At 44.9% G+C, this 15,727-nt stretch overlaps 2 protein-coding genes across 2 annotated transcripts in view; one reads left to right on the top strand and one right to left on the bottom strand.

The window, feature by feature from the left end:
• The window catches only part of LOC128304060 (uncharacterized), a 161,314-nt gene that overhangs the window by 88,349 nt on the left and 57,238 nt on the right, over nt 1-15,727 (bottom strand). The window lies entirely within an intron of this gene.
• Nucleotides 550-7,180, top strand: LOC128304062 (phospholipid-transporting ATPase ABCA3-like). The gene is made up of 11 exons (XM_053041188.1): nt 550-601; nt 1,405-1,646; nt 1,718-1,917; nt 2,000-2,260; nt 2,334-2,588; nt 2,661-2,793; nt 2,857-4,231; nt 4,302-4,390; nt 4,468-4,829; nt 4,893-6,751; nt 6,822-7,180. Exons 2-11 carry the CDS (start codon nt 1,427-1,429, stop codon nt 7,000-7,002), a joined length of 4,935 nt encoding a protein of 1,644 aa, XP_052897148.1. The 5' UTR covers nt 550-601; nt 1,405-1,426; the 3' UTR covers nt 7,003-7,180.

The raw sequence follows: 15,727 nt of genomic DNA on the forward strand, positions 1-15,727 counted from the left end.
AGTTGATGACGTTACGGGGTGGTTTTATCAGCCCCCCCAAACTTCAACACCACCGTAAGGTCACACGCAAACAAAAACACCTTCAGCTAGCGTCACGCGTGGGAAAACACGCGTTCAAATGCAGAACCAGCGTGTAATAGTGCTTAGTAATGCTCGCATACATAGGCTACCCGGGCCATTAGTAGCCAACCTACAAAGTTGGCTGGTGTTGGTTAGCGCGATTTGTTGATAAACATTCGTACGAGTGCCGTAATTGTGGAGCTTGCGGCTCGTGCACGATGGAGACGACCGCAAGATCGTACCGCGAGTGGCACAAATTGATTCGGCCCACAATCAGTTCAACGTGGACATGCGGCACAAGCGGATCGTTCCTGCTTTTTTGCACGGTACAGTGTTTCCGGTGGGAAGTGGTCAGTGACGTTGGGAAGCATTAAAAAAATGGTGTTCATTCAGTGGAGTTACATTATTGGTCTTGTAATACTTGGTTGAGTGTTTTGGCATTAGACGGCAAAGGAAGATAGTTGTGCAAAGTCTGCAAACAGCACAAGTGATACCGATAGTGACGCAACGTGATCGTGATTGTGACGCATGCACGCAAAAGGTACCCGTCCAATTGGCTCAGATTGTGCGTAGAATTTGATAAACTAGAGAAGTTACGCGACGTTCTCGCTTATGGAAAAAGTGTGTCCAGACGCGATAAGGGACAGGGAAGATATTTATTCTATTCCGTGACACATGGCGTACTGCTGAATTGCGCTACCCATGCTTCGACTTGATGCTGGAATGATAAGAAATGAATTATCATGCTGGTCATAGTGCATGGAGTATGATTCACTCAGTATGATTCCCATTGAAAAATGGGCCAATCATATTGTGTTTTGATTCCACATTTATCATGCATTAGGGGTTTTAAACGACGAATTGTGGACTTAGAAAAATTGAAACTTGTCAACCGAATGACATTGAGGTGCGGAACTGTTAAGGACACTATTTTCAAGATTTCTCAAACGCTTCGCCGAAAATATTAGAAACCAATGTGAAGTTAACAAGTTTTTAAACAATTTCGTTCCACTTGCTTAACACCACCCATCGACAAGCGTGAATCGTTTTCTGCAAACGCTTGTTATCGTCATCATAAATGTTTATCTGTGAAACGCTATTGAAGATAAAATTCATCAAAAGCCAATTACATTCCGAACGCGTGTGTGTGTTTCTATTGAATGATAAGATGAACGACTGCTAGGATTAGATAAGTGCTATTCATCGCATTGATGAGAACACCCCGTTAAAAACATCGCCAATTTTGAGTGCAAGTTGTGATTACCTTCCCAAAGCGCTACAAAGCTGGACGCAAATAAAACGTTCCGGTTCCTAATGTAACGTTAATTTTTGGACGTTCAACAGCCCTGTTCCAAAATCTCCCGCAATGGCGTCTACCTCGCGCTGGAGCAAGTTTGTGCTGCTGCTGTGGAAGAACTGGATCATACAGAAGCGCCACTATGTGCAGACGGTGTTTGAGATCCTGATACCGGTGTTCTGCTGTGCGATGTTAATAATTGTGCGAGGCCTCGTTGATCCGGACCAGGTGCTTAAGCCAACGATCTTTGATCGTTTAAATATAGGATCACTGGTTGATCTTGAAAGTGGTAAGTACACTGTGGCGTGCTATGTGCTTGTATGTGGTTTCCTTATTAAATTTAATCATTTTCCTGAATAGTTTTTCCACCCGTATCGTTCAGTGTGGCATATTCACCTGAGAACGAGGTACTGCAAAAGCTGCTCGAAGATGCGCTCGATACGGAGATCAGAACGATGCGCAATGTGGCATTAATGTCGCTGGAAAATGCACGTGAACTTGAGAGCCGGTTAATGCAGAGCAACTACATCGGTGGAATCGAGTTCCCGGATAGCTACGCTGTGAGTAATCTATGTCGGAGATTAACAGTATCCAACTCTCCAACCCATTAATTGCCCCCCCCCCCAAATCTTACCACTTTAGAATATAACCGAGCTGCCACAAAAGCTTCGCTTTGCCGTTCGTCTTCCGGGCGAATTGCGCTTCACCGGATGGACATTCGGTAATTGGCGCACCAACTTCATGGTCGTACCGTTCGTGCAGGGGCTGCGGAATGCCAACGATTCCGATGGTGGCAGTCCAAACTATTTCCGTGAAGGTTTCCTCACACTGCAGGCCGCCATTTCGCGAACGTTCATACGGCGGCAGAGTGCCGATTATGCACTGCCCGGTGTATCACTGCGGGTAAGTGAGTCATCGCTGGTCATCGAAGTTCGCACGAGTTATTTAATGTTGTCGCATCTAATGTCGTCCACAGCGATTCCCTTATCCACCGTACTACGAAGATTTGGTGCTGGTAGCAATGGAGCGTTTACTGCCGATGATTATACTGATATCGTTTTTCTACACCTGCATCAACACGGTGAAATTCATCACCATCGAGAAGGAAAAGCAGCTGAAGGAAGCGATGAAGATTATGGGCCTACCGAACTGGTTACACTGGACGGCGTGGTTCGTACGATGTCTCATTCTGCTGTTGATTACCATCTCGCTGCTGGTGTTCCTTGTCAGCGTAAGGATGCGCACCAGCAATGCTCGCGACAGGGAGATGTATCTCTTTCACTCTTTCCCTATCCCATTGCAGGCAAATCTAACATCAAACACCGATTTGTCCGTCATAGAGTACGCCGACTGGACGGTGCTGTGGTTCTTCTTCTTCACGTACATTTTGGTGACGATATGCTTCTGCTTCATGATGAGCGTCTTCTTCGACAAAGGTAAGCAATGCCCTGTGTGCAATCCAGAAATCTGCTGCTGATGATTAATCATCTTTTGTTTAGCGAACACTGCCGCGGGAATCGCTGGACTAATGTGGTTCCTGTTTGCCATACCGTTCAATATCGCCGTGCAGAACTACGACGAGATGGCGATGGGAACGAAGATAGCTTCCAGCCTGCTCTCCAACACGGCCATGTCGTTCGGCATCATGAACATGATCCGGCTGGAGGCGAACCAGGTCGGGTTGCAGTGGAGCAACCTATTCGCATCGCCCTCGATGGGCGACGATTTCAGCGTGGGGCTGGTGATGGTAATGTTTCTGGTCGATGCACTGCTCTACCTTGCCATCGCGCTCTACTTCGAGCAGATAATGCCGGGTGAGTTCGGTGTAGCGAAACCGTGGAATTTCCTTTTCACGCGCGACTTCTGGAAGCGGAATCGCATCGAGGATGGGTCCGGTGAACGGCAGAAGATGGAAAGCTCGGTGTACTTCGAGCAGGAACCGAACATCGAACGTGCCGGCGTACGGATCGTGAATTTGCGCAAGGTGTACGGGAAGAAGGTGGCGGTGGAGGGACTGAATCTGAACATGTTCGATGGACAGATAACGGTGCTGCTCGGCCATAATGGTGCCGGCAAAACGACGACAATGTCCATGCTGACGGGAATGTTTTCACCCACTTCTGGGACGGCGCTGGTAAATGGATACGACATCCGGAAGGATATCGAGGGTGTGCGGTTCTCGTTGGGGCTCTGCCCGCAGCACAACGTGCTGTTTAACGAGCTGACCGTGGCGGAACACTTGAAGTTTTTCTCGCAGCTAAAGGGCGTAACGCGGGACAAGACGGAGAGCGAAGTGGAGAAGTATGTCACCCTGCTCGAGCTGACCGACAAACGGAACGCACAGTCCCACACACTGTCCGGTGGCATGAAGCGCAAGCTGGGCGTCGGCATTGCACTGTGCGGTGGTTCCCGGGTGGTACTGCTCGATGAACCCACCTCCGGTATGGATCCGTCGGCCCGGCGTGCCCTGTGGGATCTGATCCAGAAGGAAAAGGTGGACCGTACGGTGATTCTTTCCACGCACTTCATGGACGAAGCGGATGTGCTGGGCGATCGGATCGCGATCATGGCGGAGGGTAAGCTGCGTGCAATCGGGTCACCGTTTTTCCTGAAGAAAAGTTTGGGTGCCGGGTATCGGTTGATTTGCGTGAAGGATGCGCACTGCGACAAGCAGCGGGTGGTGAATATCCTGCGGAAGTACATCCCGGAGGTGCGCATCGAGACGGACATCGGGACGGAGCTGTCGTTTGTGTTGCGCGAGGATTACTTGAAGGTGTTCCAGCCGATGCTCGAAGAGCTGGAGGACAAGATGGGTAGCTGCGGCATATCGAGCTACGGGATATCGCTTACCACGATGGAAGAGGTGTTCTTACGGTGAGCATTGGAGAAATGTGTGCAAGGACAGTTAATTAACTGGTGTGTGGTGGATTTTTTCTTTTGCTAGCGCCGGAAGCGATTCACAAAACACGGACAATGGAATGGCAGTGACCAACGGTCCTGGATCTATAGATATGAGTGAAAGCAGCGATATATGTACGGAGACAAAACACAAAAACCCTATCGATTCCGGAAATTGATAATTAAATCGTACTCCGTCTCTCTACTTTCAGACGCACTCGATGGACTGACGCTACTGGACGGATCGCAGCGGCTATTCCAGCAAATTTATGCGCAATTTTACAAAAAATTCCTCACAACAGTTCGAAGCTGGATAACACTTTCGCTGCAGATGATAATACCGGTGGTGTTTGTGCTGCTGTCCTATCTTATTTTTGTAAACTCCTCCGCTGGGCGAGATCTTCCCGAGTTGAAGATAAACTTCGATGGATACACCGCATCCTTAACGGTGTTGGAGACGGCCGTTGGTCTGGAAGCGGCCACTGAAGCATTTCGCGAACGATTCCGTCAGGAACCTCCAGTACATCAGCTAGTTGTGATCGAGGAAGACATGAGTACGTACATACTGAACAAGGTGAGTGTTGCTTTTCAAAGGAGGTAGATACCATCACAACTGATTGCGTTTTGTATCTTCCAGTCAGCGCAGGACATCGCGGCATTCAATACCCGCTATTGGGTGGGAGCCTCCCTGAGCAGTTCCATGTGTACGGCATGGTTTAACAACAAAGCGTACCACAGTGCACCGCTGGCGGTCAACTTGATTTACAACGCGCTTCTACAATCCCGTTGCCCCGACTGTGAGCTCCAAGTCAGCAACAAACCCTTGCCGTATCGGTTGGACACACAGCTGCAGCGCTTGGAGACGGGAGCAAATGCAGGCTTTCAGCTCGCTTTCAACACCGGTTTTGCGATGGCATTCGTGTCGGCCCTGTTCATCCTGTTCTACATCAAGGAGCGCATCACGCGCGCCAAACTGTTGCAGTTCGTGAGTGGCGTTAATGTGACGCTCTTCTGGACGATCTCCTATCTGTGGGACTATTTGGTGTTTGTGGTGTCGGCGATATGCTACATTGTCACGCTCGCCATCATCCAGCAGGACGGCTGGAGTACGTTCGATCAGCTCGGCAGAGTGTTTTTGGTGCTGCTGTTTTACGCCTTCTCAAGCCTGCCGGTAACGTATCTGTTCGCGTACCTGTTCCACGTGCCCGCCACCGGGTTCGTGAAGATGATGCTGCTGAATGTGCTCTCAGGGACGATCTTCTTCACCGCCGTCTCGCTGTTGCGCTTCGACGGTATCGATCTGCAGGACGTGGCGGACGTGCTCGAGTGGGTTTTCCTATTCTTCCCGAGCTTCTCGTTGACGCAGAGCATGAACGCGTTGAATATGGTCGGTGGACGGGAAGCGTTGTGCCAGCGGGCCTGCGAGCAGATCACGATCTGCACGGAGGAGCTCAAATGTTTGCTAGTGCCCCAGTGTTGTGGTACGAGCGCGTTTACGTTCGATCAGCAGACGGGCATCAATCGAAATTTGCTGTTCTTCACCGGCATCGGGTTGGTAGCGTTCGCGATCATACTGCTCGTCGACTATCGTGTGATGAAGAAGCTTTTCGCTCGCAAAGCGCACAATGTTGAGGTATCCAGCGAACAGGGAGACACTGACTCCGATGTGCTGGAGGAGAAACGTCGCATTGCTGCTTGCAGTGATGGAGAGCTGGCGTCGTACAATCTGGTGCTGAAAGAGCTCTCCAAGAGCTACGGCAAATTCCAAGCGGTGAACAAATTATCCGTTGGCGTCCGGCACTCGGAGTGCTTCGGGCTGCTCGGCATCAACGGGGCGGGGAAAACGTCCACCTTCAAGATGATGACCGGCGACGAGAACATAACGTCCGGTGATGCTTGGGTGAATGGGATCAATTTGCGCACGGATATGAACCGAGTGCACAAGCACATCGGCTACTGTCCACAGTTTGACGCGCTGCTGGAAGAGCTGACGGGCCGGGAAACGCTGCACATCTTCGCGCTGATGCGTGGCGTTCGCCGAAGAGAGATTAATGGTGTGTCGCTGACGCTGGCGGAAGAGCTGAACTTCACGAAGCATCTCGACAAGCGCACGAAAGCGTACAGCGGTGGCAACAAGCGTAAGCTCAGCACGGCGTTGGCACTGATTGGCAACCCGTCCGTGGTGTACTTGGACGAACCGACCACCGGTATGGATCCGGGGGCAAAGCGACAGTTCTGGAACGTGATTTGCAAGATTCGTAATTCGGGCAAATCGATCGTGCTGACGTCGCACAGTATGGAGGAGTGTGAGGCCCTATGCACCCGGCTAGCCATCATGGTGAATGGGGAGTTCAAGTGTCTCGGCTCGACGCAACATCTGAAGAACAAATTCTCCGAAGGTTTTCTGCTGACGATCAAGACCAAGCGCAATCAGCCGGATGCCGCCGAGCGGGTTAAATCGTTCGTCACTAGTCGGTTTACGGGGTCTGTGTTAAGGTGCGTTGTACAAATTAGGTGCAAAATTACGAAACGGCTTTTGCGATGATTAATATTTCTTCCATTCCAGGGAAGAGTACCAGGACTCGCTCACGTTCCACATCGCACGCAGCAACCAACGGTGGTCGACCATGTTCGGTCTGATGGAAACATCAAAAGGTCAGCTCGGCATCGAGGATTATGCCCTCGGGCAAACAACGCTCGAGCAAGTGTTCCTGTTTTTCACCAAATATCAAAGAATCGCAGACTAAAGGCAATACCCTCGTGTGGGGGTGTGTGTCAGAATCAGTCAACGTGCAATGGAAGTGCAACCAAATTGTGATCAAACAATATATTAATTGTTACCAGTGACAGGTGTCGGTTTTAAGAATTGTTTCCAAAACAAAGTATTGATTTATGTGATCTGGGGATGGCTGAGTAGAACAATAAACAGACTAATGTTGTCTTTAAACAAGCGGTGATCGTAAAAGGTGATTATTTGTTTAGAATATTTAGTACTAATTGGTTTTCGGAACGGGCGACATTGAACCATTTGTAACGTAATATGGTAACGGCGTCAGTTACACAAGTCATGCTTCCGAAATTTATCCTTTCCACCACAGGAGAAGCAAAGGAAAGGAAAAACAGTCCTGCAAATCGTCTCCTTCGCCTACCGCATCTGCAACAATGCGTTCGACAAGATGACAGGACATGAATTTCTAGCATGTGTCGGATTGCTTTCATCAATCATCAGCGGCCGGAGCAAAAATTCATCCCTTCTGCCTGCGGCTAACGTGACATAATGCCGTGCCGCGCTAACAAGGTTACGGCCGTGCAGCACCATTACCGAGAATGTGATTAATTCCGAAACAAAGCCAGGCTGCATGAACGGCAAATGAAATTAATCAATTTTGACAACACTCTCCGAGCGGAAGTAGCACATACTCGCGACGCACCCATCCCACCCCACCCAAAACTTTTGGTGTTCTATAGCACCAGAAGTGGAAGGCAGAATTAAAACCAAATCCACTGGAAAAAAAAGAAATGGAAATAAATAATTTTTCCTTCCGGGACAGCGATCTCGCGATCCCGATGTACTTCGATGGGTTATGTTCCTTCACATGCTCGTACAGTTCCTACAGGTGGCATCGGGGCGCGATTCCCGGATCCTTTCCGCTTTCCGGTGAAAGTTGATACGAAATTTATATTAAAACAAACACAAAACACACACATTCACGTAAAACGTCCTGTACGATGGTGAGAGCGCAACACCGCGAATCAATATTGAATTTCTGTCAATGTCAATGGCAGACGCGCCGGCCGGTAGTGGGCTGGGTGGTAACGATTATGTTTGTGACTTGGTCGGGTGCCGGTCGGGTATGGGTAATCGATTTTAAAACAATCAAATAATCGTTCATATTCCATCATCAGTCATGGACAGGCGGTTGGCTGACGCAAGTAAGACGTCATCGTGAGTAAGTGACGAAGTTCGTACCTTTCGTAAATTGTTGTTTGATATGATTTTGCGAGGGAAGTTTGCAGCAAATTGTTCGTTTTTCTTTTATTATTTTTGAGAAATGCATTGAACACGGTTTTGGGACAAGAGAGATGTACGGGTGCGTGCTGTAATATTACGTGTCGATCGTGTTTTAGTTTGATATGCTTCAGAATTTTAGGCTTGATTCGAAAGCTTTCATTTTGTTTTTAATGTTAACCTTAATGTACTACTCTGATTGTTCATCGTAAAAATTCGTTACCTTTTTATGATTGAATATGCTGAAGATTGAAATTTTATTAAAATTTGTGCATTTCTTCAAATTAAATCCACGCCAGGATTTTATTAAAATTAATTTAAAAAAACATATTAAAATGTTTATGTTTATAAAAAATGAATTTAAATATCCATAAGCTTTTCGTAAGTATGCGTTTCTTGTGCAGGGGATTAAATAACGGATGAACTTGAACTTCAGATATTAGTGCTTGATTTACACTTCATTTTTATGAGTCAGAAATTCGTTAATTCAAACATGAATTACTATAAGATCGAGATGAATCTAGAACGACTCATACGCAAAAAGAATTATACTCTTAGATGCTTAAGCAAGAGTAATCCAGCCTCAAAATCTAACGAGTTAAACACTACGAATGAAAAAGAATGGAAGAATAATTGGCATTACTTTTTCGAACATTCTGAGGCCATTTGTACTATTCTTTGAAATTATGAATTTATGATTATTGATAGTTTAATTTAGTAAATTGGTGGTGGAATCTTGAGACATTGTCGGGTAACAGGTAATTAACAGTTAAATTATATAAAATATTTTTAAAAGTTTTACATAAACTTAAGCTTAACTTAACTTAAATTGTATAAAAATTCTTCATTGTCCATACGTCCTCTTTACGCAAGTTGTTCTCATTTAATGACAATTAGACGCAAGAAACAGGCTAACGGCTACTTTAAACCGATGACGCGACCATGCCAGGTCAAAACCAACGCCAACCATCCAAGCAGCCAACGCACAAAGAGAAATGACCGAAAGCGGTTTGACACACACAATGCGGACCGCGGCCAAATGCTGCGAAGGTGTTTGCCGTGCTGTATTTGTCGCCACACCAGTTCCACATGCCCGATATGGGCCTGAAACCGGTGGTGGGGCCATTATCCATTGTCACAGGGAGCGACACGGATTGGCATTTGAGTGGGCAGCCGCTCTCAGGTGCTTCAACTCAAACGGTGCACCAAAAATCACCCGGCGCAGATTAAAGATCGACCCGGTGGTTGAACGATTTCCGGTGAGGTGGGGAGGCTTTGAGCATGGTACGGGGCGTTTCAGGCACGTGGGTGTACCAGTAGGAGCCTCTAGCTTGTGGGGTTGGTAATGAGTTTTTTGGCATACTTTTTGTTTGCTGGTCAACGGGTAAGCCGCACGTCTAAGGAACGTGATCAGAAGTTTGGTAGACGAGTGTTGATTCTATTTCCAAGTGGTTTTTTCTTGGGGGGAAGAAACCACTTCGATTGTTCAGTGATTTTTGGAGCTTTCTTGTTGATGAAAATGGTAAGTATTGATGTTTATCTGGTGAAATACGAATTGTCTGTATGGACAGTCCTGTTTTTAATGTTCCGTTATGTTGGAGGAGGATGGCAAAGCATTTCTTTTCGTTCGTTAATAGACATTCTTAATAAATCTCAACAGAAACAACAACGTTGTGTTATGAGTAGCGCTACAAATTATTGGAAAGTAGCTCTTTTTAAATAGCTACACATTAATATATTATTTGATTGCAAGAAAAACGGTATGGCCAGATTGTCATTTCTTTAATGTAATTAGAATACAAATTTAATTACATTCAAACCAAAAATATCACAAGCTAAAGAGTGTTATAAAATTGTAAGGTACCCCATAACACCCAGTGGCTAATGAGCGAAGGTCAACCATTACACGCTGGCAGCTTCCAGTGGCGCACCCCCAAAAATAGATCCCTCGATCTTGAAATCAAACCCACCAAAATTTCGCTCCGGTCAGCAGTTCAAAGTTTTGTGAAAAAGAATCAAAATAACATCCATCAATAAAGAAACCATTTGCCCCAGTCCATTTTTGGCGATGGCCAGTTCCCCTCCGCTCGTCTACGTAGGAATGAGACAAGGGAGGTATTTACGATTTAGCTGCCCATCACGAGTCAAAACGGTGCACTTTATCGAGCGCGATGCATTGATGGCGATGGCGAACGAAAAGCCTTCCGCCGGCCGGTTGGGAAATTGAAGCCGATCGATTTCCATCGACTCCAAGGACGAGGTCGTGTGGACCGTAATGGACCCGGGCACGAATTTTGACGGTGCGCCAATGTGTGTTGATGATTTCTGGCCAGCGATCAAGCACACTTAGCGTGCAGCCAATTTGACCGACAATCGGGGTATGCATCGGGGTCTCCGTTTCGATGGCAGGAAAAGCCCTTGGAAAGTGAGCTGCGAGCGTGGTGGTAGAACTTTTTGTTTGAAGAAATACCTCTCCAAATGGTTCGGTGTGGTGCGGCGGCAGCTCAGCTGCCAATGGATGATAATTGGAAATTGGATCATCAAATCGTTTAGCAGGTTCAGCAGATGCACCGTCGGGCTGGGCTTTGGTCTAGAGGGAAAAACTTTTACATCAAAGCTTAACGGCTAGCCCTCCCACCGATGATCGCCACCAAAATCGTCCTTAAAACGGTGGTATGCCCGCGTAGTGCAGTGTACGGGGTTTAGCTGCACAAAATCCCCCCCCGTAATTAGCTCCGGTGATGCAAATACTCGAAAATGAGGCTGATACCACTTTCCGCAGCAGCGGTGCAAAAACCGCAATTAAATTACTGCCACAGAACGAGCGCGATAGTGCTTGATGGGCTTTCTTCATCGGATCGGATCGAATTATGTGTCGGTCGTTTGGTATAAGTGCCACGGGAATAAGCGGCTGATTGGCACGAGCGGTGGTAATGTTGCAGTTTTGGGGTGGTTTGCACTTGCAACAGCACATTTTTGCAGCACGTGAGAGTTAATTTACATGCAATGAAGCTCAATCAAAAATTTGTTTTCGAATACGAATGGATTAAAAAAAAGCTTTATAAAATAGACGTTTACAGAGTTGGATGTTCTGTACAATAAATATGGTATTTAATAGTAATATGAACGATTTTAAAAGAATGCCTTATCTACTCCAGTTCAAAAGGAACATTGCGTGTGTTAATCAATCCGTTTGTTAGTAATTCCATAACAGCATACGATAAGTATGCGTATTGTTAAAATTTCATTAATTACCAATCGATTATTACATGTTGTCCAATAAATAGGAGCTAAGAGTTGCAAAAAGAAATAGTTACAATTTTTTTTACGATTTCGCAGCAGTTTTATAGGGAATTTCCATTTTTTTATAATTTTCCACGTGTTTTAAAGTAGATTTTTCACCAGCCTACTTTACAGATGCTCTAACCGGTGCACGATCCTGCTCAGCAGGCTGCAAGAGTTTTCTGAACTGTTGACGCACAAGTGCCGTCGTCTTTTACTGCATTATTCCGGTCTTTCTTGTGGACGCTTAGTTCCACGCCTGCTCTGTCCATGAGGAAGACTTATATATAATTTACGGATCAGGTAGTCCGGTATCACTCCAAAAACTTGGAACTATTTTTGCCAAATCATTAAAGATCATGAAATTAAAATGCCTACATTTAGCCAGCTAATGAAACCGGAGGTAAAATTTATGAGTACAAAATAAACGAATTAAAATATTATCGATTTTTAGTAAATACCAGCGTGTTTTCAATAATGAATTAAATCAGAACGTTGCAAAAGATGAGCTAAAACAGGTGATAGGGTAACAACGGCATGGCGCCCTAATAGGAAATTCATAATGTAAGCTTATGTATACGAATAAGGTAATAAACTTTGAAGTATTGTTTTATATTAAACAAAAACTCCCATGAAATGACCAGCACACTCCCTTGAAGTTCAAAATTTTATTCGTTATATAATGGTGAGTTCCTCGTAGAGAACGTCGTTGTAACGTTTTTCTTCCATAGTTATTCCATTAATATGGAGTACAAAACTGCTTCTAATAGTTTTTCTCTTGAACGTCAACTTTGGACACAATGCATCTTAGAAGTGATCGATGCTGTTTAGTGGAAATGCAGCTCCCTTACTACTCCACTATCAAGAAGCATTTATGAAGAGCTGATTGTTACACGCCGATCTTTTTCGGCAGACCAGGCGAAGGACTGATCCTTTTGCTGAAGACTTAGTGCGACGGTAACGGAGTTTTCTCGGTGAAACTGAGGTGGTGATTCGTCCCGCTTACCAGACCTTCCCGCTAGTTGCTTCTTATCCAATGCTTGGGGAGCCTATTCAGACAGAAGAGGGTAAGGTGCCGAAAACCAGAGCTCTGATAAAAGAAACCGACACTGTTCGCTGCTTCTACTTCAACCGATTTACAAAAAAAACTTGAAACTTGAACTTGAACTTGAAAAACTTGTTTTATTGAACAATTGCTCCCGCTTATATAGCCATTTTAAAAAAAAGTCATAGCTTCCTTAAACTATTTTACTGCGGTTTACAATGTTACATTTTCGTATGGTTACTTCGATTCAAAATTCCAAAACGCAACACAGATAAATATTAAATTTGTTATTACTTGATGGTGGCATAATGACCCTAATTTTATAACGAATTTAAACAACTCCTGTGAAACATGCGACATACTTGCATATCCACTTCATTTCGGGCTGCTCGACATGCACGCATTGTGTGCCGCTTCCGAGAAGAATGAAAGATTGCTGCACAGCTTTAGCGCTGAGCCCAATTCGTTAAAGCATTTTACAAAACCATAGCACCCTCATGGGTTTGTCTCATGTTAAGGGTTTCTCCTTTACATGACTCACATATCGAGTCACAGAAACGTGGCTCGAGCTACACATAACCTTTCCAGCGAATAAAAAAATTGAAACACATTCTTGCGAACCACCGAATGGAAAAAAAGGAAAACAACCAAACAAAATTTTCCATTCTAATGCCCATTTTTTTCGTTTTGTATTGTGAAAGTTTATTTCTGCTCGGGCAAATGAAAAAAACAAAAACTTTCTGCCTGCGTAACTATATGCAACAAATTCCGGTGATGTAATTTATTAAATTTACTCACTTCCCAATTGTTTTTTTGTATGCCGATGGAAAGGAGAGTACCCGCTGTGTGTGCATGATTGATAAACAATTCGATCTGAAGCAGGCACACAAAAACACACACAAAGGCTCGACCATATTCAAATAACACTGAGCTAAAGCATTAAAAATTAACCTAACAAAACCGTAGAACAATCGAACCCGGTTGTTTTGCGTTTGCGCTTGGGCGGAATGTGGGTTGGCGCGCCGGTTAAAAGCAATTTACTTTCAATTTATTTCACCGTACAATATGCGAAAAGTGTGCGTGCGTGTATGTGGAAAAGCCAGCGTATGTGCGATTGTTCTTTCGATTCTTAATATTTCTACTGAGCCAAATGGATGGAAAAAAACGATTCCACGTATGCGTATTTGATGGCGCAATGGTGGAACAAGCTGGTTGCTTTTTTGGGCGAAACAAATACGGAATACATTTTAACTCGCGAAAGGTGGCCAGTACGTGCGGTTTTCTATGGGTGGTGCTTGTGGAAGGTCGAGTGGAAAATCTTTCCTCTCGTAAGGTAATGTTTTTTTTTGTTTATAAATCGTCATTCGTGGTTTTGGGCTACGGTGTCTCCAGTAGTTTACTCCCTGGTTTAGGGTGGTTTTACTCCCGACGTCAGAACTCTTTGCCATCGATCCACGCCCGAAAGGCAATCGGACCACCTTCTTGTTTTTTCTTACCTCACAACACCATGCAACACACCGGATGGTGTGCGTATGTGTGGGCTCGGTTTGCGTATTATTTATGGAAATTTATGGCAAGATGGTCATGGCAACCTTGATCACCTGGAATGCCACCAATCGATCGATGGTGGAGCGGTGCGGTGGAAGGCAAGAAAGGCAGGAAAAACTTGAACCGCCTCGATGGCAGTGAAAAAACACCCGCGCATTTACCACATTCGTCTGGCAACAAGTTCACCCCGCCTGCTTATTGAGCAAGGTCTCGCGAACATGCTACACACTGCACGGGCGAAGGCAACGTGAAAGCTGCGAAAATGTTTGACAGATGGCGGCAATGGTTGTTGCATGTTTATTTAAAGGAAAATATTGCTGTCGGTTGCTTAGTTCTAAGCGAAACGGAAATTATGTACAAAACACTGATGCTTCCATTTTCATTGCGTGAAGAGAAATCTCCCTGTCAACACCTCAAAACGTGTTGATGAGCTCGAGTTAATCGAGAAAAAATTGTGCGTGAAACAGTGATGAATCAACGGCACATACTGGGCATGGGAAAATGTGTTAACTGCAGCATAAATCAAGCGGACCATTTTTCTCGTCCATTTCGTTACCGCCCTAAATCGTTTGTCCCAGATTCCGTTTGCCAGATTATCTCATCTCGAGCGAACGATTGAGCCGTCAACCGGGGGGCTAAGCTGCGTTTTTTTCGGTCTCTCTCTCTTGTGACGTGCTGTTTAGCCTTTCATGCAATTAAAAGTTTCACATACGAAGCAAGATGGCAAGAAGCGTAAAAGGTATTGGAATGTGGGGGGAACTGCAAAAGACGATGCTGTACGAGATATTCGGTTTAGAAATATTTGTTTCCATTTTTTACAAGCGATACATCCTACATCATTAATGTTTGATTGACGATTGTTTGCTTCGAACATGATATGGAAGTCTTTCTTAAAGCTCTTAAAGTCTAAATTCTGGAGAGCTGGAATACTGCAATAGCTTTAATATAATAAATAATGAATTAAGCAAAAGCATAAAGTCCCTAAAATAGGAGTATTATTTTAAATGATTAATTTTTTATGACTCGTAGAATATATATCTATAAAAATGGAATTGAAGAAATATGAAATCCTAGATTATATAATTCTGTAAATTGGAGTCATTTATGAATTCCCCCTGCAAGCAATAACAGATGTATGACGACATGAAGGCAATACCATAAATCGAACTGCCGACAATTGAAGAAATGATTAGACATTAGAAACGACATTAGAAACTATCAACGAAGATGAGATGAGATGAGGAAGAGATGAGTCAGATTCATGAAACCGAATGAATCTTCGACCTGAATCTCTACTTAAAAGATTCAAAAATCATCCAAAATTTATGGCCACCAGCTTCACGCCTATTTCCCTCTCCCACCGCTCCACAACTCATTCTTTTCCAAAAATGGGTCCAACTACCATTCCGGTAGTTTAAGGGGCATGATCCGGTACTGCTCTGAAGATTCATGAATGTTTTGACAGTTGACTCCTCATTAAAAGTTCGTATGAATGACTTTTCTCGAAAGATGACTAGATGACATTGTAGCGTTCCGAATAAATACAAATGTCATCTGTGAAAGCTTTAAATTTCCGCGAGACATTGAC

Source organism: Anopheles moucheti, chromosome 3, assembly GCF_943734755.1.
Source record: "Anopheles moucheti chromosome 3, idAnoMoucSN_F20_07, whole genome shotgun sequence".
Taxonomy (NCBI): domain Eukaryota; kingdom Metazoa; phylum Arthropoda; class Insecta; order Diptera; family Culicidae; genus Anopheles; species Anopheles moucheti.